Source organism: Gopherus flavomarginatus, chromosome 11, assembly GCF_025201925.1.
Source record: "Gopherus flavomarginatus isolate rGopFla2 chromosome 11, rGopFla2.mat.asm, whole genome shotgun sequence".
Lineage (NCBI taxonomy): Eukaryota > Metazoa > Chordata > Testudines > Testudinidae > Gopherus > Gopherus flavomarginatus.
The window spans coordinates 48,534,126-48,559,697 of NC_066627.1; the positions used below are offsets into that span (position 1 = coordinate 48,534,126).

At 49.4% G+C, this 25,572-nt stretch overlaps 1 protein-coding gene across 1 annotated transcript in view; it reads left to right on the forward strand.

The window, feature by feature from the left end:
* The window catches only part of SAMD10 (sterile alpha motif domain containing 10), a 37,897-nt gene extending 22,755 nt beyond the window's left edge, over nucleotides 1–15,142 (forward strand). Inside the window, exons 3-5 of the mRNA XM_050917226.1 lie at nucleotides 7,058–7,226; nucleotides 12,693–12,833; nucleotides 13,920–15,142. Coding sequence (XP_050773183.1) covers nucleotides 7,058–7,226; nucleotides 12,693–12,833; nucleotides 13,920–13,942 — 333 coding nt within the window. The 3' untranslated portion in view covers nucleotides 13,943–15,142. The remainder of the gene's footprint in view (nucleotides 1–7,057; nucleotides 7,227–12,692; nucleotides 12,834–13,919) is intronic.
* Nucleotides 15,143–25,572: the final 10,430 nt, after the last annotated feature.

Below are 25,572 nucleotides of genomic sequence, written 5' to 3' on the forward strand. Positions count from 1 at the left end.
GGGGGAGTCACAAAGTAGAACATTTAAGGTCATGGCTGATAAAAGGCACTGGATTGTAAGCAGGGATGGGGCAGCAAGTTCATGTCACCACTGCCCATGGCTGGCTGGTGTTTGCCATGGCAGGGACATGGGACTAGTTTTAGTAACCCCGGAATGTCTGAGTTCCTGGTGCACTAATTGTCTCTTTCGCCTGCTTAATCAGCCAGTATTCACACAAGGAAGTTGACGCTGCACATTGCAGTACGAACGCAGCTGACCCTCTGAATCCTGGCATATTGCTACTTGCCGCATCCAAACACCACTCCCTACTTCTTGCTTGCCTCATATATGCCCCAGCTATATTCAGCATGTATTGGCCCTTTCCTATCCCTCCAGCCCAGGCTGAGCCATGGCTGCTATGGGGAATTTAGCTTCCTTCTGTCTCAGAAAAGCTCAATCTCAACGAAGACTCGGAAGAGAAAGCTCCTCCTTTCATGGAGATGAGGACAGGCAAAGGAGGAGGTTCCCTGTACAGAATCCAAACCAAACTTGAAGAAAGGTGTGGGGTGGATAAGATCCTGCTTATCTAGGAGCAGGAGAGCAGTTCTATGGTCCTTTTCCAAGCTGCTCCCCCGACCCGCATGTCATCCAATGTGCCTTGACATAAGTAGGGGCCGAGTAGTTAAATAACTCGTCCAAGGGCAGGTGGTAAGTGTGAGGCAGAGTCGAGAGCACAATCCTGATGCCCAGTTCCTTGCTGTAACTACCAGCCAACCCTTCCTCCCCTAACACCGTGACTAATAAGAAACATTTAAAAAATTCAGCCCTGGGCCATATGGGCAGCGAACAGGACCTGTGATCGTTGGTGGAAGCTCTGTTTCTGAGCACAGTTTGACTCGAGGCTTCCGTGCAGAAAGGGGTCTTCTTATGGCCCCCAGCCCAGGTAGTTCCTGCGATGAGCTCTCCTCATTGCTGTACTTGTGGACCGTGTCAGCCTCCAGCCAAGGCTATTATTACCTTCCTTTTCAGGAGCACTAAGAAGGAACTGTGGAATTTGGTCTCCCACTCCTATTTCCCCACCTAATGGGGCTGACTCCTGACAGGAAGAAAACTCCTGCTGGCCAGAAACATTCTCCGTGAAGGATTGGAATAGTCAGCTCCCTGCTATTGCTGCTCCTGACATGTTATTTGCTTTGTACTGAGCTTAAGCCAGGTTGCAATGACCTTGCAGTGCTGAAGTTTCTGTAAAAATCAAATGGGAAGAAGAAAACTTTACCACAACTCCAGAGCCACCTGCAGGTTTCAGAACTTGGCCAGGACAATGAAGACGCATGATGTGCACCCAGGGCCAATGCTCCAGTCCCTGATGGGACATTCTGGTCTGCATGACAGCGCTGTCAAGAATCAGAGCGCATGGGCCAGCTGCAGGAGGCAGCTTCTTGGGTGGGAGAGGGGAGACTGTGTCCCAGGTGGCTGAAGGTGAAGGCAGGAATTCGGTGTGAGGAACATATTTGTGACACAGCCTGGGAGGCAAGTTTAACCCTATCACATTGCCAACAGAATGAGTATGAATCTTGGACTTTGTTTGCCGTGGAGGGTCTGCTAGAGTGAATGAAAGCGGGGATGTGACATGTATCTCTGGCTGCACTGAAGCCATTGACAAGCTACTTTCTACTGAATGTTGGCTGGGACACCATGAGAGTAAGGCCTGAAAACTTCTTGGGATCCTGGGTAAGGGACGGGATGTGCCTTTTTGTCCCCACCGTGGGGCTCTACAGTCTGATTGCTTTTCAACGATGCTTCTTCCCATGTTGACCACTAAGACAAAAGCTTCAAGCAAGGTTGACAATGAGTAAGGCTAGCGGGTAGGCCATTGCTCTGGCATAGCACTGGAGTCACTGAGCTCTGAGCCCTGTGCTTCTCCATAAGGAATCCCATTTAACAGCTGAGGGAAGCAAGACACAGAGAGGATAAGAGACAAACACCTGTCAGGGATGGTCTAAATAATACTTAGTCCTGCCATGAGTGCAGGGGCCTGGACTAGATGATCTCTCGAGGTCCTTCCACTCCTATGATTCTGTGACTTGCTGAGGGTCGCATGGCCGTGCCATGATTCCAATCCAGGCTCCCAGCCTCGTGCTCTTAACCACTAAAGACACAAGGGAGAGGAAGTGGATACTCGAGGGTTCTCTGCGTCCTAGTGCAGGGAGCTTATTGAGAAAGGGTTTCTGTGAGGATATTTAGGGAAGCCATGACTGGAGTAGGGCAGAGGGTGAGTGGTCCCCTGGAGTCTCTGTTTTGGGGGATTTCCAGTTGTTAGCAGCGTGACTACAGAAAATCTCTTCTCAGCAGCAAGCCGGCAGGTCCACCAGGACCAGAGGAGCCTTTGCTGAATCTCAAGCTGTTCTTGTACTCTTCCATCCTCTTCAGAACAGCAGGGTCCAGGTGTAAGTGATGCCACTGCGCCAGCCCAGGCCGTGTGCTCCCAGCACCATCAATAAGGTTTTTGCATTTTACTGGAGGTAACTTGCTGGTGCCTGGTTGACAACAGTGGGCCCTAGACATTGGCCCACTCATTTGCAGGAGCTGTGAGCTGCAGAAGCAGTTCCAGCCCCTATCCTTCTCTTGCATAATGTTCAATGCATCCGTCCCTTCACCTCCCATCATCGGCAGCTGCTTCTTTCTGCACTGAGCAGATTAAATCGGCCCAATCCCTGCAATTTGTGAGAGTGGCCCCCTTGCTCTGGAGAGAGTGGGTGCAGTGCACATGCAAAGAGCTAGTCACATGTTCCCTCACTCTGGCTCTTTGTGAGTGGCCGAAGCCTGGGATGACTTCACTCCCAGTGCAAGTGGGATAAAGCATTTGTGGATGAGATGGAGACTGAGAGCTTCTTGAAGCCAAGGGGGGACAGCAAGGGCCGATTGCCCAGCAAGCATACCGGGATGGCAAAGGATGGTGGGCTGCATCTTCTGTACCCATCTCATGAGCATTGCAAAGCACAAGGTGGTTGTGTTGGGGAGGAGGGGGTTTCTAGGCAGCTTTAGTGTCTTAAAAGTTGGGCTTAAATTCTGGAAGGACCATCCCTGGAGCGGACTGTGAAATGTTGCTTGAACTTCCCATTTGAATCTCTTGGCAGCATTTGGACATCCCAGTCCGTCACTGGGTATGTGCACTGAAACCCGGGGCTGAGCGCCGAGGCGAGTGAGTCCCAGCCTGTTGTTGTTTCCAGGTCACACAGGGGGTTGCACACTCAGCCCTGCTGCTTTAGGATAGCGCTGGGAAGTCTTGCGCTCTGGCCAGGGCCGGCTCCAGCTTTTCTCCTGCCCCCAAGCAGTGAAGCGGGTGCGGGGGAGGGAAGATAAAGCCATGATCGGCGGCACTTCGGCAGCAGCTCTACCCTGCCGCTTCATTCTTCAGTGGCGTGTCCTTCGCTCTGAGAGGGACTGAGGGACCCACCGCCAAAGACCCAGATGTGCCCCCCTTTCCATTGGCCGCCCCAAGCCCCTGCTTCCTGCACTGGTGCCTGGAGCTGGCTTTGGGAGCCAGATTCTCTCTCGGAGCAGGGGTGAGCGGGAGGTCTCCTTGAGGTCTTGCTGCCTCCGGGGTGGAGCTGCACTCTGCTGAAAAGTTTATGTAAAATATATATGGGAGAATCTTTCCTGCATTGAGATGAGCCAACCTCTAACTGCCAGGGCAGGGAAGTGACTTCCCCATGAGCAAGCGGCCCCCATGGATGGGGTTTGCACCTTCCTCTGATTCACCTGGCACTGGCAGCGCTCAGAGACGGGATGTCAAATTTGGTGCACAACTGCTCTGCTCTGACAATCCTTACAGGGACAGCAAGGCACCAGGCACTGCTGGGAAATGCCCTGGCTTGCTCAGTGGGGCACATAAGCATTCAGGTACCCTTTGGTCAGGGCCTACGTCTTGTGATTTGGAGATTAACCCTGTTCCTTAAATGATCCTGCCAGGACAGTGACCCTGCAGCACTGCTCTTCCTCCCCACTGGACCTAGAGAACACACTGGAGAGGGGGGCTGATTTTGCAGCTGATCCCCTTGGTGGCTGCAGAAGGTCCTGGATGAGCCCTGTAACAGCTAAACCTGGGAGCTCATTGCTATTAGCCTTCAGGTGCAACCGCCCCCCACCCTCCCGAAGGGAGTTGAGGAAGGGGCTGTTATCTCCCAGCACTATGTGTGACTGAGGATTTCAGGGCAGGTGGAGGCAGGGGGAAGGAATAAGCAAGTGCTTTCTGGCCAGTGCATTAGTGCGTAACAGGCCCTGAGCATTCATTGTAATTGGATTCCTAACTAGCAAAGTCACGGCTGTCTGGGACAGCCTTACAGAACGGTTCCCTGGAATGTCACATACACTTTTCTGCGAAAGGGAAGGAAAAAGCACGTGACAGGCCCCCCCCTTCCATCCCCCACCCCCCATCAAGCTCTGGCACAGCACCAATTTTACAGTAATGAAATGGGAATTCAAAAAGGTGGAGCTCTCCTATTTATCCAGGGGAAGATGCAGCAGCCACGCCAGCATTAAATCACACCCAGCAGGGGAGTGGATGGTATGACATCCTGGCACCCCCTTATTCACCACTGTCATGTCATTAGGATATGTTTTTTACAAAGTATGCCTTGTGAGGTATCATTCTAAAATTCTTGATCTGCTAGACAGTAATAGCACATACAATCCAATGAGATATCGTTGAATGTGAAGTTAGGAAGTTTGGCCGTGTGTGTTACTGAAACATGTGAGGTTGAAAACACCCACAAGCAGCCTTTCGGGTACAACAGTAAAAAGGCCAAACAATGTTAATGGCTTATTGAGGAAATGCACACATGCACAAGGATTAGCCCAGGAACTGCGTACAATAGAAATCTCTCAGAGATAGCAGCACCCAATGGGAACTGTTTGACCCAGGTCACAACAAAAGAGCTTTCCAGCAAGAGGAAGAAGATATAAAAGGGGGAAATGACATCATGATGGCACTTCACTCTCCCTACAACAACACACTTGGAAACACCTGAGGAACAAAGACTGAACTGGAGGTAGTGATGATCCCAGGCTAAAGGGATTTCTAGCGTGTGTATGAAAACCTGGGAAATCTGAGTTGCAAAGCAAAGGCAGCTTGTGCCTTAAGAATCTGCCAACCTGTTTATCGCTCAGGGTGAGAATTTGCTAATTCATATCCTACCTATCTAGTACGTTAAGATCAGTTTGTGGTTTTGTTTATTTACTAGGTAATCTGCTTTGATCTGTTGCTATCACTTAAAATCTATCCTTTTATAGTTAATAAACTTATTTTGTGTTTTAATCCAAACCAGTTTGCATTTGACTAAACTGTCTAGGGGAAATCTCAGCTTGGTTACCAAAAGTGTGCATGGGCCTCTTACCATTGAGGGAGAGGCAAACTGGGTGTTAAACCCACATACTGGCTCGATTTGACCAGGGCAGGATGGTACACCTCTGGAGTCCTAAGCTGGGAAGCTGGTGGCTAGAGAGCCTGCATGTAACTGCAGCTGTGTGAATGCTGGTGAAAGTGCAAGTTTGTAGGGATTTGCAACTTGTCACAGTAGCACAGTGTGAGAGGGAGGCCAGGCTGGTGGGCCAGAGGGTTCAGTAGCACCCGAGTTCCAGGTAGCACCCAAGGGGAACCCATCACAGGTGGCTCAAGGATAGGCAATTGGAGAGATCACCTGTAGGCCCTGGGTTGCTGGTTCTCGTCCCCCAGAGGTCAATGTTGATGAGGAACTGTTTGCAGCCTGTGTGAAGAGTTGGGCGGGTCTCAGCCCCATCCTCTCTGGACAGGTGCCTCCCCCAAACAATCCTCACCGCTCATACTGATTGGCAGCCTGCAGGGGAAGGTACTGGGACTGTGGATATGGAGGGAAGAGCAATGACAGAGTTATTTGTTTGAGGGAGATGAGAGTATTGGCTTGAAAGGTTTTGTGGGGCCTAGGTTGCAGTTACTCTTGGGAGCCTGCCTGCACTGTTCTTTCCTGACAGAGGCCCTCCTGCAAGAAATGCTCCGGCGAAAGAACCTCCATGATTATGGATGCAAATTGAACGAGTGCACCTCCGAGGGCTAACAAGGCTGGGTCACGCCTCACTCGCCACATGCAGATGCATTTACCCTGTTTGCCCACACAGCTCCAAGCATGTGTGCTCTTGTGAAGACATTTTTTTTAAATGTAGGTGCAGCTGGGCCTCAACTGTTTGAAAAGCAGCGGTAAATTGTGGAGGGTGCTTCCTGGCGAGCAGCTGAGTACAGGTGCTATCTGCCTGTGCACGCTTCCCAGCTGAAGGAAGACACACATTAAGAGGTACTGCCAGGAGCAATGCAAACAATCAGGGCAGTACCATGAGTGACAATGCTTCTGACACAAATGCTGCTGCATCACATGCTGTATTGTTATTAGTCTGTATGTTGGCAGCCTAGGAGCCCTGCTCTGCACCCCTTTCTGCTAGCCACTCTGCATACAAAGAGGGAAAGATGGTCCCTGTCCCACACAGCTTGCAATCTAAACACAGGATGAGGTAATGGGTGGGGAGAGCAGACAGGGGAAGGGCAGAATGACAGGGAAATTATCCTGATTAGTACAGTAAGCAGCAGTCATAGCATGCCCATGCAATGCAGCATCCTTCCTGAATGCCTGCTTTCCGGGAAAGCCAGGACAATGCAGGAGTAGGATACGCAGCTGGGGCATAGCCAACAGGCTTGCCATGGATCTGAGTTCTTGTCCCTCTCCTCTCTCCCTTCTGCAGTTGGTTTGTTAGCTTCTGTCCATGCATGGTTTCCTACAACTTGGCTGAGGCTGCTTGTGGACAAGCCAATAAGAAAAAGGCCATTAGGAGGGTTAGGATGATGTTACAATCTTGGGCAATGTTATGCAAGCATCGCTGCTACCAACAGTGGGGTTATCCCTTCCAGACTAAACAAGCATCTCTCTTCTCCAGCGATGTTTCAGCCTGGCCTCTGTTCATCCCATGGCTGAGTGTTTGTTTTCCTCCTGGTGGTACTGAAGTCCATTAACACCCTCCCCCTTCTCTGTTTCCTGCTTCCAAACCTCTGTAGGGTCGTCCCTGTGATCACTATGGCAATTACCATACCAGCCCCACGCTAGGCACCCTTACCAAGCCGGTGGTGTTATGGACTCAACAGGATGTGTGCAGATGGCTAAAGAAACACTGTCCCCATAACTATCTCATCTATGTGGAGGCCTTTTCCCATCACGCTATCACAGGTACAGTAGATGCTCCCTCTCCAGCTGGTACTAATTGAAAAATGCTGATGATGAGTAAAGACTTTCTGTGGTTGTTGCATACAGGTGGTTTGGTTTATTAACATAACTAGCTGAATGTGATTCACATTTCCCCAGCACCTTTCCCTCAAGACAGCTGTCCTCACCTGTAGCTAACACAGCACTCAGAGCTAGAGGGGATCCTTCAGCCAAACCCCTAGATCCAAATACCATTTCAGGGGTTTGGAATCAACCCCCAGATCTGAACTCTGCACAAGACCCCTACCTCTATGAATCAAGCCAGAGTTATGCCTCTGTAGTGTATGGTGCTGGGCCCAGCTCTGATCTGTCTGCACCCAGAGCCAAAGCCATTTAAAACCCCCGCTGACAAGTGTGGTGGAAGTAGGGCACTGCAGGGGGAATGTCTTCTGACAGGCAAAGTTGGTCTTTAGGTCCTCTGAGGGCTTTGACATCCCTGATTTAAAGGGAAATCTCAGCTACCTTTCTTTCTTTAAGTAAGTTTCTCTTCTATTTCGCTGCTCAGGCAGCCATGGGGAGAGGCAGCAGCAAAAACTGCTTCATGCTACCATCCCAGAATGCTAAGACTGGCTCTGATCCGCTGAGTTTCTTCCTGACCCTCAGCGAACCAACACCTGAGGGGAGCTCCTTAGCCACAATCTCTTTACACTGACGGGTTCTGAGAAGGGCTATGTCAGGGTGGGTGAGCCCGTAGCAATCTGTCACAGCAATCTTCTAAAATAAACTGTAAGGCGTGATCTTATGTTCAAGTGTCTGAAGGTGACTTAGTGAAAGACAGATCTTTCATTGTTGTTTGCAGTGTAGCTGTAGTCATGTTGATCCCAGGATATCGGAGAGACAAGGTGGGTGAGGTAATATCTTCTATTGGACCAACTTCTATTGGAGAAAGAGACAAGCTTTCGAGCCCCACAGAGCTCTTCAGGTCTGGGAAAGGTGCACGTTCCATATCTGATCTCCGTCCTCGTCCTCAAAGGAAACCTGCACCACACCTTCCAAAGACGAGCCTGAGAGCTTAAATTCATAACTGTGCTAGATATTAAAAATCATGGACTCAGTAAAAGACACTGGATTTATAACAGTCTGTAAGGCACTAACCCTCCATTGTCCTACAGCTGCAGAGGTGTTAGCTGCCCACTTCACCTTGTAGTGTTAACTTCTTAAGTTTAACAATATGTCCCACTGTGACCCTCTGAGCCCTGGTCTACACTGGGGGGGATCGATCTAAGTTATGCAACTTCAGCTGCATGAATAACTGAATGGCTGAAGTCAACGTACTTAGATCGACTTACCATGGTGTCTTCACCACGGTGAGTCGACTGCTGCCGCTCCCCCGTCGACTCTGCCTGTGCTTCTCGCGGCGCTGGAGTACAGGAGTCAACAGGAGAGTACTCAGGTCGATCTATTGCGTCTAGTTTAGAAACAATAAATCGATCCCTGCTGGATCGATCACTGCCCACCCATCCGGCAGGTAGCGTAGACATACCCTGAGTAAGTTTCCCAGACCTGAAGAATTGCTCTGTGTAAGATCAAAAGCTTGCCTTTTTAATCAATAGAAGTCGGTCCAATAAAAGCTATTACCTCCCACACCTTGTCTCTTTAATTAAAAAAGAGTCAGGACTTACTATTTTAACAGCAAAATTTAACCATTTCCAGTTTCTTTCCCAGCTCAGAAGTTAGGCGGTTGTGGGTTGTGTGTGAAAAGAGGAAACGGCTGAACAGAAGGTTGTCCTCTTTAGAATCCAGACACGCCACAGAGTCTGGCTAGCTAGGTTCTCCACTGTTGTATCTGAGCACCTGGTAATCAGTCACAGACTTTTATCCCCCTACACCACCCCTGAGAGGTAGGAAAATATTAATCTCATTCTACAGATGTGGGATTGAAGCTAGGTTCAATTAAATGTCTGGCCCAGAGTCAGGGCTCGAACCTAGGTTCTCTGAGTTCTCATCTTGTGCCCTAGTTACTAAGCCATTCTTCCTATATGGCTTTCTACCTATTGCTCTGCTCAATGCAACAACTAGACTTATCTCATGTAATATTAATAAGTCGCCTGATGTGACCAAAAAAAATGGGAGTGACTGGAAAAGTCATTAGAAATGCAGAGATGATTGAGGATTAAATATTAAACAAATTTCCTGTTCCTCATAATATCAATTTCCTACCTCATCGTTTGTTGCTGATTGCATTGCGTGCCGAAAGCTGCAGGGTTAGACATGGGAACTGCACCTCTTCATTCTACAGCAGCCAAGGAAGAGGCTGAAAATGCCATCAAAAGCCTTTAACCCAATGAGACACTGGACAGTGGGCACTCTGCACCTCAGACAGGAGCAAAAATCTCATCAGAGTGACTGTTCTCACAAGATTTTGCTACATCCAAACAGAAACCAGAAAATACCTGAGGCCTCTCCCAGTTCTGGATCCAACCTAGAACTGAAGCCCTAGGCGCTGCGTTAATATGTGAGGATCCACCTGCCTCTCCCTCAAACTCTGAAAGGCTTCAGATCTGAGATTCTGCTACTGTCCTATGTCCCACACACACATACTATAGATAAAGTTCTGCCCTGGACTGTGTACACATAAATCCCTTTCATTTCAATGGATGGCTCCATTCCCATTACCAAAGAAGGACTCTAATCAGCTGATGAAGGTTCTAGTCGAGCTGTCACTGGGAATAACCACAAAGGCCAGGGCTCATTAGCTTGTTAGAAGATAGTCAACACCAGCTTTTTCCCTGCTCCAGAAATAACAACAAAGCAAAGCAATAACCTAGTTCAAGAAGTTTCATTATGGTAAATACCTGCAGTTCTCAAGCGGTTAAAGGATCTTTGATTTTCAGCCTCATATTGCACAATCTACCCACATTATGCAGGTATTGGTATCACTGCACATCTGGCCAGGTGTTATTGCTTACATATGTATTTAATATCTAGGGACCTGATATGGCCATATCAATTACACTTTCCACCAGAGTATCCTAAAATCCTGTTTGATCTGAAGAACAAAGGGATGTTTATAGAAGAACATCAAGACAGACAGTAAGCGAAGCTGCAGAATTAATGTTTTAAAGTTTTCAATTAGTTAGGTGGGTGTTGGGAGTCAGAGTAGTGTCTGCTCCACGGGTGTGTCTATCTGAGAGGAGACCCAGAAAATGAATCCAGTCCCCACAAAGCAAACGTGATGGACTCAGTCCTGGCCTTTTATTCCTCCCTCTCCACCTCGTACAGAATCGCTAGTCTGCAGCCTGCTTTGTAAGGCAGGGATGGATCATAAAATGCTTTGCCAGGAGAAGGCAGCGGGGAAGGGAGCGAGAGAGATGGGAAGCTGTGTGCCTTTGTCTCATGCCCTAGAGGAATGACACGGCACTAATGTAACAGCTCACCCGAGTCCTTGCATCGGAACTAAAGGAAGTATTAGTGAATGTACTCTGGGAGACAGGGACAAAAGCTGGCTGTAAAACCCCTCTTCTGATAGCCCCTGGACTGGAGGAGAATGGCTGGCTGTGACTAAAAGCGCTGATGGGAACGTTAATGTGTTCTGATGGGTACTTCTAATGTAACTCATCACATTGCCAGCATACCAGAGAAGAGCGGAGCCGGGGCATTCCAAATAATATGTCCTGATGCAGGAGATGGAGCTGACAAATAGAAAGCCACTGCATTTAGGGAGTATGTGATCTGAGGGGCAAGCACTTGACCCAAACTTCAGGATTAGGGCTCCCACCATGCCACTTTGTGATTGGCATTGCTGGAGCGTTGCCCTTTTCAGGAATGCCACAGGATGGCCAAGGGTGCCCAGTGACTGTTAGGTTGTGTTTGATTTAGCCTGGCCTTTAACAAGTAGGGCGAGTGACTAGATCTTTTGCTGAGACAGAAGATGGTCTTAGCCTTGTGTGAGCACTCACCAAACCCTTGCAGCTGAGTCGTGGGAGAGCCCCGCAGGTTAGCCTCTAGGGCAGGCTCACGGAACCCACACATGGAAAGTTTACACTGAGTGGCGGTGCACAGTGACAGTTGTGCATTCAGCAGTACACCCCCTGCTGGAAACAAGCGTGCCAACACGGCTTTATTTGCAGAAAAACACCTCCCTCCATTCCTGATTTTACTTTCCATGAGCACCTGGAATGGGCCCCATGTACAGCCCAGGCTCCTGTGCTCCTTGCATGGGACTCAGAGCAACAGAGCACTTACTGCAGGCAACAGAAGTCATTTTGACAGACAAAAAGCTTGTCAGTGCTGGGCTGAGACTCTCCCCACACAGGGAGCTGGGGAGAGTCATCAATATACAATTCAATTTACTAACAGTCTTACCGGAGCTGCATTATGATTCAGCCTAAGAACGCGATACGACAGCGGCAAACACTACGTGTGTGCATCTCTTGTGTAATTCTTTTGTATTGTGTGGCTGCTGCTGAGGCTGTTGCATTTCTGTGTTAGGTGATCACTGCTGGATGGGGCTGCATTTGTCACCATTTCCCTCCCCGCCCCTCCTTTCTTGCCTTTCTGATGAACAGAATTCAGGTTCTTATTTGTTCTGCATTCTGGGGATGAATTTTCAACATGCCCCTCCCCATTAGCAGATGCAAATGCCGGGTTATGCATGTGGGTGTTTGATGTTTGCAGCTTGATTCCATGGCCATTACTCATGGGGCACTTTTGAAGCCTGTTTGGGTACCTGGCCCTCACAGTGCTAGGACTCTTCCTGATGGTTGCCTTTTGGAAGCTTGTACCTTTTGACCCAAGCGGTTAGCCAAAAATTCAAGGTCTTGTGCGCTGTTCCAGTTAGGAGGAGAAATTGGTGATGGAGTCAGGGGAGTCTCTGATACAGTCCTGTGGATTTGCATAGAAAGTACAAAGTCCTGTTTCCCTAAAGATGTCAGGAATCAAATAACAAGAGATGGTGTCTATGTTCCAAGCCCCTTTTCCAGCAAGTGCTTAGCCCAAAAGCTCTCTCTTAGCTTTCCTCAGGGCCATGTCGCCAGTGCTTTTTCTGACAGCATCCTTGGCTTTCTGCTGCTTCTCACCCTGCTTCTATGGTCTTTTTCCTGTTTCTCTGAGACACCCACACACACATAGCTCCACCGATCAATGCCCCAGCCCTTGTATTTGCCACGACAGTTCTCAGGGAAACCCCTTGGGCCTCACACTTCAATTTTTACTCAAGCCTTGCCAGATGCCTGTTTTGAGTGGTGGCTCCTATTATTTCAGCTATCTGGTTAGAGGAAGGAGCTTAGTGGCTTTTTTACATTGATCCTGGCAGCTGATACACCCACCAGCTCCAGCAATGTTTAACCCAGCCCAGAACACCCTGCACCTGCCTATGGAATCTGGCTGGTGTTCCCAGCCCCTGGCTGTCCTGAGCACACACCAATGAGATCCACTGATGAGAGTCAGAGTGGTGTGAATGAACGCTGTCTCTTCGCTTGTGTTTGGCAGGTCGGGCACTGTTGCGGCTGAACGCAGAGAAGCTGCAGCGCATGGGCATTATTCACGAGTCTCAGCGGCAGGAGGTCCTTCAGCAAGTGCTGCAACTCCAGGTGCGGGAGGAGGTCCGGAACCTACAGCTGCTCAGCCAAGGTACATGGAAGGGCGAGGAAGGGCTGTGAAGCAGCAGCAGTGAATCCTTTGGTGACTGCAGAAGTATGTGCCTTGCTCTGCAGTCATTGGGTAAATGCCAGCATTCTTGGGGCTTAGAAGGGGAAAGGGGTCAGATGGCTTCGGATAGATAATGGACTGTGGCATGTTTCATCTGTAGGTCACTGGTTCAAATCCAGCCCGCATTGGCTCTGGCTGAAAGTTGTTGCATCTGATGGCTATGTGCTGGCCTGCATGCAAGCGGTTTGACGATGTCAGTTCCCTGGGGATAGGTGACCTCCTCTCAAAAGCAACCCCCTTTAAATACTAAATAGGATCCCATGCATGAGAACTGTTCTTTCTGCCTTGGGCATTGTCACTACAGAACAGGACTCAGCTACAGTGCGTGGAGCTTCTGCTTTCATGAAGGTTAGCAGAGAGCTCCTGCCACTGACACAGGCAATGCCATTGTTCCTTTCACAGCTGTGTCTTAGACCCAAGACCTTCCATGGTGCCTTAGCCTGCTGTCCCAGGATTTCTCAAGGCTCAGTCCCAAAATGAGGACTGCAAGGGAATAGAGGAGGAAACTTGGAACAATACAGGACTGAATTCTCTGTCGCTTTAGCGCCAGGTGCCTAATGCCATATTCTCAACCTAAGTCATAGGAAAGGTGGGTCTAAGGCTGGCTCTGTGGGGGGCAGCAGGGCATTTGTGGCAGCTCTAAAGATGCAGAGACGTTCTCTGTGCTTTGCAGTGGGCATGCTCCCTGGAGCCTGGTCTGCATAAAAAGTTAGGGCAGCCCAGCAACCTCGCTCAGGGGTGTGAAAAATCATAGTTAAGCTGACCTAGCCCACGATGTTGACAGAGTAGAAGAATTCTTCTGTTGATCTAGTTACTGCCTGTCAGGGAGGTGGATTTCCTACTCCGATGGGAGAGCCCCTCTCTCGGCATAGGTAGTGTCTACACTCAAGCACTATAGTGGTGCTGCTGTAGCCATTCCGCTGTAGTTTCAAGTGTAGACAAGCCCTATGCTATTGCACTGCGGGCTTGGCGCTCATCCTCCTCTTCTCTCTTTCCTCCTTATTCCAGCTTCTTTTGGAAACGTCTCCTAGCCAAGCCATCTGCTTGGCAGATTGTTCCAACACTGTGAACCAAGCACCTCTGGGATGGACTGTGGACCACAGATATGAAAACCTGAATCGCATGCTTGGAATATAAGAGACAGTTTCCAAACCACTCAAGGGTCTTCTCTCCCACCCTCTCTCTTTCTCTCTCTCTCTTTTATTAATATTTTCCTGTGCAGAGATCAGACATTTTCTCCAGCAGACATGGCTGACAATTAGAGGCAAACTAGGAAAATGGTCACCAGACATGTGATATGCTCCCCTCTGGGATCCAGTCAATCACAGGGAGAAAGACCTCAAGAAGAATGTGGTAGCTGGAGACAGTTCATTTTAAGAATGGAGTTGCAACACAGTCATTCTTGGGACTAATCAAAACCATGCACCATGAAACCTCATGCGCCTCAATGACATGCTTTAACCAGGAGCTCCTCTGGGTCTAGTGCAGGCTGCAGATGTCCCCAGACTCTACTGGTGTCAATACCTCAGAGCATACTGAGGAAGCTTTCGTTCTCTCTTCAGACTGGGCTGTCTTCCAGTGTCCTAGGAGATAATTCTAGCAGCAGCAAATAAGATGACTGGACAAGTCAGAAAAACTAAAGGCAGAGCCAAGCCCCTGGAGATTGGCTTCAGTTTGTGAATTAAAAGAAGAGCTGAGTCACTGAAGCCAGAACGCATACCCATAAAAGAGAAAATGCAGGAGCCACACACTCAGTGAGGTCACTGTGACCTCTAGGAAGCAGCACCAGGAAACGTTTATTGGGTTGTCCTTGTCCTCATTTATGGGCATACGGAGGAACCGTGATTAGCTGATTTGCTTCATCCACCTTTGGCACCACCCACCTCTGTGACTGGTTTCTTCACTGCCGATACAGTCAGAGCCGAGGGAGAACAGGCAATCCTCTTTGTAGAGCTCAGAAATGCTGGCTGAGAGAAACTATGCCGTGGCCAAAGGCCTCGCCTGACTGGTAGCCTAGCTCCTAACAGCTCATGAAGCTCACGCTGGCTGCGTTTATAAAGCTGTGGAGCCTGCGGGGTAGTTTGATTCAGTAGGATGTGGTGGCGGGACTGGGCAGGAGGCTGGCTTAAGGCCTGAGAATCAAGGGTTCTTTGGTGCAATATTCTGTTGCTTTTGTGTCCTCTCGTACCCTTCATTTAGAGAACTCCTTATAAAACCTTCATGTTTGTTTATATTTTTTCACTTGGTTCATTTGCATTTTGAGCTTTCACCCAGTGTCCTGTTCTGAATTCTGATTCTCCACCACACACAATAATCCAGGTCTGAAGCCTGAACTACTATCCAGCAGTATCCTGGCATTGCTGCTGCTTGCTCTGGCTCATGAAATGCAGGTGCCTTTCTGGCCTCCGTGACATGATTACTACCAGCTGCACTCCTTTACACCATTACATCTAGCCCCCTCCTTTCACACCCTGCCCTGATAACGCTTCTGGAACAGTTGGCTGATATTTCACATTTCACAAACTGGCAGGCAGGTAAGACACTGTGAAACAAACCCTGGAATTTTGGTCTGAGGTGTCTCTCTGGTATGTCCCAGACTTTCCATTCTTTTGTAACTTTCAGTGGCTAGGGCAAACCTATGCACCCAGAAAGCAGTCAGAAGTGTCATCAGCCCTACGTATCTGGGACCAGGGCCTCTCCACCCACATTTGTTGTACACTGTAGCGGGATGGTTACCTGCTCCAGCCCTGACAGGGTTAAAACCAGCCCTGGGAGAAGGCAGGAGGGCTGGGCGAACAGCCCAGACTGAGTGGGAAGCAGACTCAGCTTGGGCCATGCCCCAATTAGGGCCCAGCTGGTCCTATAAAGGCTTGAGCCAGGAGCTCAAGCAAACAGTCTCTCTCTGGCTGTGGAGGGAGACAGGCTTGGCTGCAGGGAGTGAGAGACCGGGTACCTGAGAGAAGCAGGGCTGGGGAAAGGCTGGGGAGCTCCAGCCTGGAAAGCCCCAGGCTGCGGCCTAGCATAAGGCCAACAGATACTGGGGGTTGCAGAGGGCAGCCCAGGGGTAGGCCAAGGCAGCAGGTTCAAACCCAACCTTGCCAGTGATGAGTAGTCTGATACTTCAGTCTGCCCCAGGGCGCGGGGGCTAGACAATGACTGGCAGTATCCGTATACTGAGGTGGGGATAGTGGGTGGGGGTTCTCTGGGGAGGGGAGATCCTAAGACTGAGAGGTTACTGCCAGGAGGCACTGCCCCAGATAAAGGGGCACTGGGTCTGGGAGGAACACAGGGGCCAGTGGTAAGGCAGATCATCAGCCTGCAGGGGATGCTCCAGGATGCTGGAAGAGCAAATTCCCTGAGACGACCAGCAGGAGGCACTGCAGGGGTGAGTCACGCACGCTTACATACGCCCTCAATTTTCTCAGGCCAAAAACAAAAACCAAACAAGCAGGGGCAGTTCTATGTATTTTGCTGCCCCCAGCACGGCAGTCAGGTGGCTTTTGGCAGCATGTCTGCAGGAGGTCCGCCAGTAACACGCCTTCGGACTACCTGCTGCCGAATTGCCGCCGAAGCTGTGGGACCGGTCGACCTCCCGCAGGCATGTCGTCAAAGGCAGCCTGACTGCAGCCCTCATGGTGCCCGGCAGGCTGCGGCTTGCTGCCCCAGGCACACGCTTTGTGTGCTGGTGCCTGGAGCTGCCCCTGCAAACAAGTCCCCTCTTATCTGCCCGTTGTCTTATCTAGAGCTGGGCAAACTATTTGCAGTGAACAATTTATCTATGAATCTAGCTGTTTCTTCTGTTAACAAAGGAACAGGCTTTGCTTTTTTTGTACGGATTTGCCCATTATTTGATATCCAGCAGGTGGTTTTGCAAACATTTCAGGTTACGCAGAGCAAGAGCCAGGGCCGGCTCCAAGCAGCAAAAATTAAAAAAAAAAAAAAAAAAAAAAAAAGCCATAGTCACGACCTGCAGCTCTACTGCCGCTGCATCTGTCTTTGGCAGCAATTCAGCGGCTGATCCTTCGCTCCGAAGGGAGAGACTTGCTGCCAAAGACCCGGACGTGCCCCCCCAAGAAGCTGCTTGCTGGGCTGGTGCCTGGAGCCGGCCCTAGCAAGAGCCAATAGTGGGAAGCGGAAGGTAGAAAAATTCAAACTGGAAACAAGATGAGAAGTGCTAATAGCAAGGGTAATTGACTTCTGAAACAGCTGACCAAGGGCTGTGGTAAGTTCTCTGTCTCTTGGAGTATTTCAATCAGAACTGGATGCCTTCTTAAACAAGATGCTCTAGTTTAACCACAAGTTAGTAAAGGAGATGGGTGAAATATTGCAGTGTGTGTGTGTTCTGCAGGAGGGCAGACTAGATGACTGTAGTATAATGGCCTCTTCTAGTCTTCAAATGTATGAATCAGTCACAAACAATTACTTTGAGTAGTCACATATCAGTAGCTGTGTGATTGGTCACTTAAGTCACATGGTATTCTCGCTGCATCCTGATTGGATAACTCATGAGCAGGGATCCTAGATTTTGGTGATTAAAAAACAAAGCAAAATTCTCTGAGAACCTATAAAAATCCATGTTTTTCTGCAATTAAAATGAAACGCTGAACTTTAGTTTCCCTAGCCACAATGTATGGAGCTATCAGTTAAAACACAATATTTTATTGATATATTTACAGTTGTTAAGCTGGCAGCCCAAGCCCTGCCCATTCTCCTGTTTACCTGAATTTTCAATTATCCGATCCTGGCTCCTGTCCTAATTAGATGAGATAATCAGGGTTCCACTGTGTATGGTTTTATTTGTTCACAAAATGTAAAAACTAAAGATTCTCTGTAAAAATGCAAATTCCGCATTTTTCCATGGCAGACGGATTTCTAGGGTCCCTGCTTGTGCGTAGCTTTGTAGCGTCGCAAACTCTCCCGAACCAAATACTACGGCAAGTCCTCCTTCATAGTCCTCCACAACAATTACTCTTTCTGGGAACATCCTTGGGAATGAAATAGGCTCGCACCCATCATCCTACCAAGGGCTAAAATAAGCTGCGAGTACCGTCAAAGGAAACTTGTGGGATTTACAGATAATGCTTATGTCTCATTCACCCAACTCTGGCCCTGTCTCTATCGAAAGCAAACGGACTTGAACCTGTTGACTCAATCCAATCAGAGTTTGCTAAGAGACTATTTTTTCTTTTAAACAGCCCAGCACAAAATATTCAAAACGTCTGCAGCTTAAAAATAGACTGGACCAGCCTGTCGACTCTGTAGTCATGCAGAGGGCACCTTTATAGATGACATCCAGAAAAGCAGCACACTTCAGAAGTGTCACTCAGGAGGAGATGCAAGCGGGACGGAGTAGGGGAGTCACAACTCTCAGAGTGCCTCCTGTGATGGGCAGGGGTGGCTGTGGGCATCTCAAAAGAAAGACTTGGCTTTTTAATTTTTGACCGTTTAAAATCCAAAACAATTCCACAGAAATGCTGCAGAAAGGAGAATCAAGAAGCCTGTAATCTTTGCCCCTGTGGGAGTGCAGGGTTGTATGTTTGCTAATAGTTCAGTACAGCTAACAACGCATGGGAAAGGAAAGGCTGCCAGCTTGAGTGGAAGCTGCATTTCCAAAGTTAATGTGTCGTGGTAAGCAGAATAGGAGCACGCAGTGCTGCACCCACTGATTAACACATCTGACAGTACAGGCTGCTAGTTGGCAGGGAGCTGTCAGGCACATGATCTGTTTAGTGTCACTAAGAAGGAGAATATAATGTATTGAAAACTGTGTTAAAATTATAAACAATCACTCTAAATTCTCAGGGGGGCTTCCTGGTCCTGCTTGCAGGCTAGGGGGCTCTGTAGGGAAGAGTGTGATCTGGATCTTCACTTTTCAGGGTCAGTCTGCGAAGAGCCAGGCTAGAACAAGATGGGTTGAGTTGTGCCTTGCAAAAGGGAGCAGCCTGCTCTGCCTCTCTCTGTTTTTGGTTCAACAGTATTTTATGTTTTTTATCCAACTTCTCTGTATGTATGTTGTGAACATAACAGAGACCATTTAAGTGTCACTGGAAGGGAGCTGGAGATTCTTGTGTTTAAGGAATTGGAAAAATTAAACTGGGTTTTGACATTTTAGCCCAATATGGTGCCATCAACATAGACGTGCAGTCTGCAAGCCATCCCAGCGCTGCAACTGGCAATATCAGGGGTATCACAGAGGTGCAGCTAGCAGCTGAGAACATGTGCAAATACCCACCACCAATCTGCTTCTCCTGCGTTCTCCCAAGAGCAGAAGTATCATTGCAGACAATAGCATTGCAACAGCTGGGCAAATACTGCAATTTTAACTTCCACTTGTTAAAATGTTTCAATTAATTTGCTTTGGCCATGTGTGCTCCTTTTGTGTTTGCTCCCCATGGATAGTCCAGCAAATGAGTTTACTGGCAGGAATGTTTGGGAATTTCAGCAAATCTGGTTGATTATTCAGAGATAGTGAGCTTCAGACTCATATTTGCACCAGAAACTTGACCTTACGTTGATCCAGTCAGGGACCAGAAACATACCATGTGACCTGTGCCCAATCAAAACCACTCAAATCACTATTACCCTCTGTTAACTGCTCAGAGCGGACCTAGAGACAAAGAATTATTAGGGGAAATTCAGTGACTAATTCTGATTAACAAATAAGCTTGGGAAAATTGCAGTCTGTTCGTGGACAATTTGCAACGAGAAAAAGATGTGGAATGAATTATTTGTTATGAATTATTTGCCCAGCCCTCGTAACAACTGTGATCACTTACAGAGCTAGTGCTTTGCACTCACAGAAGTCAATGATAAAGCTCCCATTGACTCACTCTGGTTTCTCTTCAGATCATATACATCTTTAGAGGTGCAGTATCAGGACCTGTGAACATGGAGGTCTAGCAGTGTGGTGTTAAAATACCATATGACGTTGTCCCCAATTAATGATGATGACACTCCGTGAAGCTATATGGCCCCTCAACGCTGGCCAAGAGAGCTGTCTTATTTGCTAAAGTAATAACCACAGCTCACAGAAACCAAGAGTCAGACAGCCTTTGAAGTCCCATTACTCCATACCCACTCGCCATCAGTCAGAAAGGGGACTAACTAGTGATGGGTCTGTTTGGAGTGAGGCACATTAATGTCCCCCAAATCCCAGCCAATGTTCAGCTTTACATCTATTTGCCAAAGAGCTCCCTTTTCCCCCTGCATCTGGGGACAAATTCATTCCTCACGATGCAACGAAGCCATGAAAAGTGGACTCCTTTGTATGCTCATAGTCATTCCATGACCATTCACCAAACCCTCTTGCAATATGCAGCAAGGAGCTAGCCTGCGTTGGCCAGCAGATGGATTAGACGATCCAACAGCACCTTTCCAACCTCTAATTTCTGTGACGCTCTGCCGGGCTGTTAAAGGGCCTGATTCATCTCACACTGGTATAAATCAGGAGTAGCTCCATCGCAGCCCAATGGAAAGTGCTCAGATACTATGGTGATGGGCAGCAATATAAAACCTTAAGATAAGCTCCAGGAGAGGAAAATTGAGTCCTGTCCCTACCCTACTGAACAGGTGAGCTCCCTCCAAAAAGACATGGAAGATCTCCAAGCCCTGCATCTTCCCTGAGGCCTTCAGCACGTGAACAGTGAGATCTGTCTGTGCTTCTGCATCAGTCACAGCGCTGCTGCCCTGCGCAAGGCCGGGTGGAGGATGAAGGGTCTCTTGGAGGCAAGGGGCTTGGAAGCTGCCAGCTCTTTGGGGATATTGCCCATAAAATTTTAATCAAACACTAGTATTTTCATAAGAGTCCTGTGGCACCTTATAGACTAACAGATGTATTGGAGCATGAGCTTTCATGGGTGAATACCCACTTCATCATCATGCATCTGAGGAAGTGGGTATTCACCCACGAAAGCTCATGCTCCAATATGTCTGTTAGTCTATAAGGTGCCACAGGACTCTTTCCTGCTTTTACAGATCCAGACTAACACGGCTACCCCTCTGATAGTATTTTCATGTTAATTTGTTAATTCCATTCTACTCTTGGCTAACCCCAGCTCAAGTGTATTGGGCGGCCTGCCTGGCAGGAAATGGACTGAGGCGGGAATTGGGATTTTGATGGAACTCATGTGGGAGGGGGAGGGAGCTGCAGGGGTTGATTAGGATCCAGAAGGGAAGCTGTGTGGGGCCGGGATGTGTGTCTCTAGTAGGAAAGTAGTGCAGGCCCCAGGCTCTTATTAATAATGCACAGAGCAGGACGGCTGGAGCTTCCTGCTGATCCCAGGCTGATTGGTTTCAATTGCCTGGTTTGCTTAGTCACATTAATATTAGCAGCTTCAACAGAATCTTTGGGGGAGGCTCTCCCCCCCCCCCCACAGCCACCTGCTGCTGTCTCAGGCCATCCTCGGGGGATGGCAGTGCCACCGGAGCAGCTGATGACTGCAATGGCTTAGAGATTCAGTACAGGGCATTTTGGTCTCCGCACCCCTGCAGCTCAGAATGGAAAACCTGAGCATGGAAGCCAGGTACCGCTGCTGAGTGACAGCGCCCAGGCATTCAAAGCCCAGAACGGGGAGCCAGGTTCCAGCAAGGACTCGGGATGCTGGAGGGTGCTCAGTGACCATAGTAAGGGCTCACTTGAGTCAGCTGGTTGAAAGCCCACATTCACAATGTCAGCTGAGACCTAGCAAGACTCCTCAGTACAGTGCAGGTAAAATGGGCATGAGCCGTTGGGCCAGAGGGGCTCCCCAGATGCATGCATGGCTGGCCTCCTCTGCAGGCAGGTCTCTCTCTCCCTGCCTGTTTGGAAGAGATGACGTGACCTCCTCTGGAGCACTATGACCCCTCCCTTGCATGCCCCTCTGGAACCCCTGACTGCCGGAGTCGGGGGATGGGAGCCAGGACTCCTGGGTTCTATTCCTGAGGCTGCCACCAGCTCACTGTGTGGCTGTAAGCCAGTCTCATTAACTTCTCTGCTCCCTTCTGTCCAGCTGGGCCCTGGAGGGGTGTGTGGTGCCACTTTGGGGTTTTGGGAGAGGTGTGCCCCATGCAGAGCATTGGTGGTGGGATAGGATCATGTTTGGCACAAAGCAAAAACCAAAAACTTCAACTTACTGTACCAACAATTGCTCCAAATGTAGGGCCCAATCCTGCCCTCCGTGTGCAGCTCCATTAACTGCACTAGGCTTGTGCGTGGCTAGCTGAGAACCCAGCCGACCCAGGGGTCTTGCAGGGCTGCCAACCATTGCAGTTTTATCACAAGAATCATGATCGTTTGTGTTAGCCAGGTTGGGCAGGGATGGTGTCCCTAGCCTCTGTTCACCAGAAGCTGGGAATGGACGACAGGGGATGGATCACTTGGTGATTCCCTGTTCTGATCACTCCCTCTGGGGCACCTGGCACTGGCCACTGTCGGAAGACAGGACACTGGGCTAGATGGACTTTTGGTCCGACCCAGTCTGGCATTTATTTAAGTCCCTGCTCCTAGAAGCAAGTGACAGTGTGAGAATTCCCCTGAGTTTCTAGCCTTCAGGGTTGCCTTGAAAATGTTGAAAAGATGACTGGAGTGTCCCCTAAAGGTTAAAAAAGCAGAAGGCAAAGAGAGAGACCAACCCCACATTTATGATTTAAACAACATCTCATGACTTTTAAGTTGATCTCATGATTTTAGAGGGGGCCAGATTCATGAGTGTTAATGTCTGGGTTTGGCAAGGCTGATATTAGTTGTTCAGTCTCCATTCATCTGAAACCTCTCCTCTCCCCTCCAACTTCATGGAAGAATCCGAGAGCTCAGCTCCCAAGCCCTGCAGACCACTCCCTCTGCATGGGGGCCTGGTGCCATCCCATCACCTCTGGGGACCCCTACAGGTTTTCCCCCAGTTCCCGGGTGGTCCATCATCATTGGAGCTGAGCCCCTGTGTCAGGCGGCCCAGGGAACCCCTTGGGGTGGGGTGCACAGAGCAGGGCACAGAAAGCTGTGCAGCTCAAGCCCGACTCTAGCATTCTGCTTTAAGGTGGGAGGATGCAAGACCCTGCCCAAGTCTTATCCCCTTACCGCTAATCGCTGAACCAGGGGTGTATGCGACACAGAGACTAGAGCATTCCAGACTGAAGGGAACTTTTTTCCGGGTGGATCTGGCTCTCTCCAGCTCCCGCCCTTTCATGCTCTTACCCCCATTGTCCTCAAGGCCCTGCACATAAGCACATCCAGTCCCAAAAAGACAGGGTCCCTTCCAGGGTGTGCCTGCATCTCTGGAACCGGTGCTTGTGGACTCAGTGTTTCCAAGCTCATGCTTGAGCGTCCTCACTGCATGGCAAACCTGGGCTTACACTTGCTGGGCCTGCAGGTCACAGCTGCGCCAATGCGTCCATATGGTGCTACGCAGACCTCGGACTCAGGTCTGGGGCTTGTGCTGCATCCACACTGCAAAATGACTCAAATCATGATGGGACTCAAGCTCTGAGCAGGGTGGTAGGCTCTGGGTCTCCCCCCAAGTCGGACTCGGGGGCCTGGGCTCAGCCCTGGGTCACAGCCCAGGTGTCGTGTGCAGTGTAGACATTCAGTTCCCTCGTGCTTCCCAGCCCCTCAGTCTTCTGCAGAGGCCACTTAGCGCATCCCTCTCAGAACAGGGTTCTGCAGAGCTCCCAGCCCAGGCACTCAGTGGCTGGATGTCATGCTGGGCTTACCCGTCTCCCAGTGTGGTGCTGTGCCCCTAGGACATGAGCCTGGCCAGCCAGCCATGAAGAAATGCTTCTGATTAGCTCTCTGGCAATCCTCGCACAGCAGCTTCATCTTCCACAATAATGATCCATTTCCAGTGTCCACAGTGATTTCCTTAAGTCACTCTCCACTAAACCTCCCTAAGATTCCATATCAGCAATAGGGCAGCTTAGGAGAGGCCAACAGAACCCCCTGAGAGGCTAGCCACCTTCACTAATCCGCCTTGTCACTCACAACACCAATAAAGGGGATTAGATCTGCACAGCAGGGCTCTCCCAGGCCTCCGTTCTCAAGGCACCCGGATTCTGTGACGCTGACAAACAGCTTTGCTCAGTGCTTTGCTGGTGTGTGCCTGTTTGGTTCTTCCAATGTGGTGTTTTAATGAGGATGCTGATTTTGCAGGAGTCGCTGAGTCCTGCAGGACTTTTGAAGGAAAGCTATGTCCTCTGGTGTGATTGGCCAGCAAAAGGATTTTACTCAAGTATAGCCGCGTTTTCCTCTTCCTCATCAGCATATGGTCTATCAGCAGGAAGAGGCAGAAATACTAGGAGCCAACACCACTGGCAGCACAGGGCTGAAACCCCAGTGCTTCTGCAGTAAGCTCTGCTAACCATGGTACCTCCCGGCCTGCTATGGTATTTCAAACTAGACAAGGGAACTAACTGCCCAGCCCTGTGCCCATGGAAGTCACTGGGGAGTTCTGCCATTGACTTCCAAGGGAGATGCGGTATACCCCAAAAGAATAAAAGTTATGGGAATTCCTCTTGGGCTTTACTATTTGAATGCCATTTCCGCTCTGTAAGTGAATGGAGGAGGCATCCTGCTGCAGCTTGTGTCCAACATCACAGGGACAAGAGAGGTTCACACCGAGAGAGCCAGGTGTAGGATCACATGACCTTCGTCCTGCCCCATGGCCCTACCTCTTGCTGTCTCCTAAGCAATGCCGCACGTGATGTAAGGGCAATCATGGTTTTGGTTGAATGTATTTACGAGAACTTGGTGAGAGGTAAGGTGTCTGCGAGTTTTCTCTTTTGCTTTGTGGTACCTGATCCTTTTCCCAGGCTTTGAATGTTGAGCGTAAGGTTTGTTCATTTGGTTTTGGTTTCAGCAGGGAGTTAGATTAAGAGGTGGCCAATAGTTGGGATGCTTCTTTTTATACCTGACACAGAGATCAGGAATAAAAACTGGTTCTTACATGAACAGCTTTGGTTTGGTTAATTGCTTTGACAGATGGTGCTTTGATCTCAGAGGCCAAAGTCTGCTCTCAGTTCTGCCAGGGTGACTCCAGTGATTTCCTTGTTACTCTGCTGTCACCAAGAGGCGTTTATCATCCTTCAGCGTGGAGTCAAAGATCTGATGCAGCTCTGGAGGCAACTCAAAGGCTCAGATCAAGCACTGCTCTTCCAACTTGGAGAAATTTAGACACTGGTCCAAACCAAAACAGCACCTCCAGGCTCCCCGCTTTCTCAAACGTTGGTTGGCTCCTGATCCCATCCCAGGGGCTCAGTTAATTTCCATTTGTGTTTGATCACCTGCAGTGGGTTGATTGGAAGAAAACTGCCAGCCTCCATTTGTACGGAATGTTTTTTTCAATCTGAATTTCCTTCTCTGCTCACTTCTGACCTTTTCAGAAATGTAGCTGATGTTGTCTCCTGCCTTCTCTCTCATACTCCGCAAGGCGACAAGGCTGACTGAGTTGTATTTATTTATTGGTATTCAGCTTCACTCTGTGCAGCCTGAAGATCTCAGCAGGACTTCTCACAGCTGCGGGAACTGTGTTTATTAACAAGCTGCTGGGCAGACACCACCTGAGCAGCCCACATGTTGTTCCTTGGTGCGTCAGGATGCAGCAGTCAGCAGCCAGAACGTGCCCTTAGTCAGAGGCTTTCTGGGAGGCTGTTTTTTCCTCAAAGCACAGGCTCAGAGAGAGTGGGTTTCTAAGCT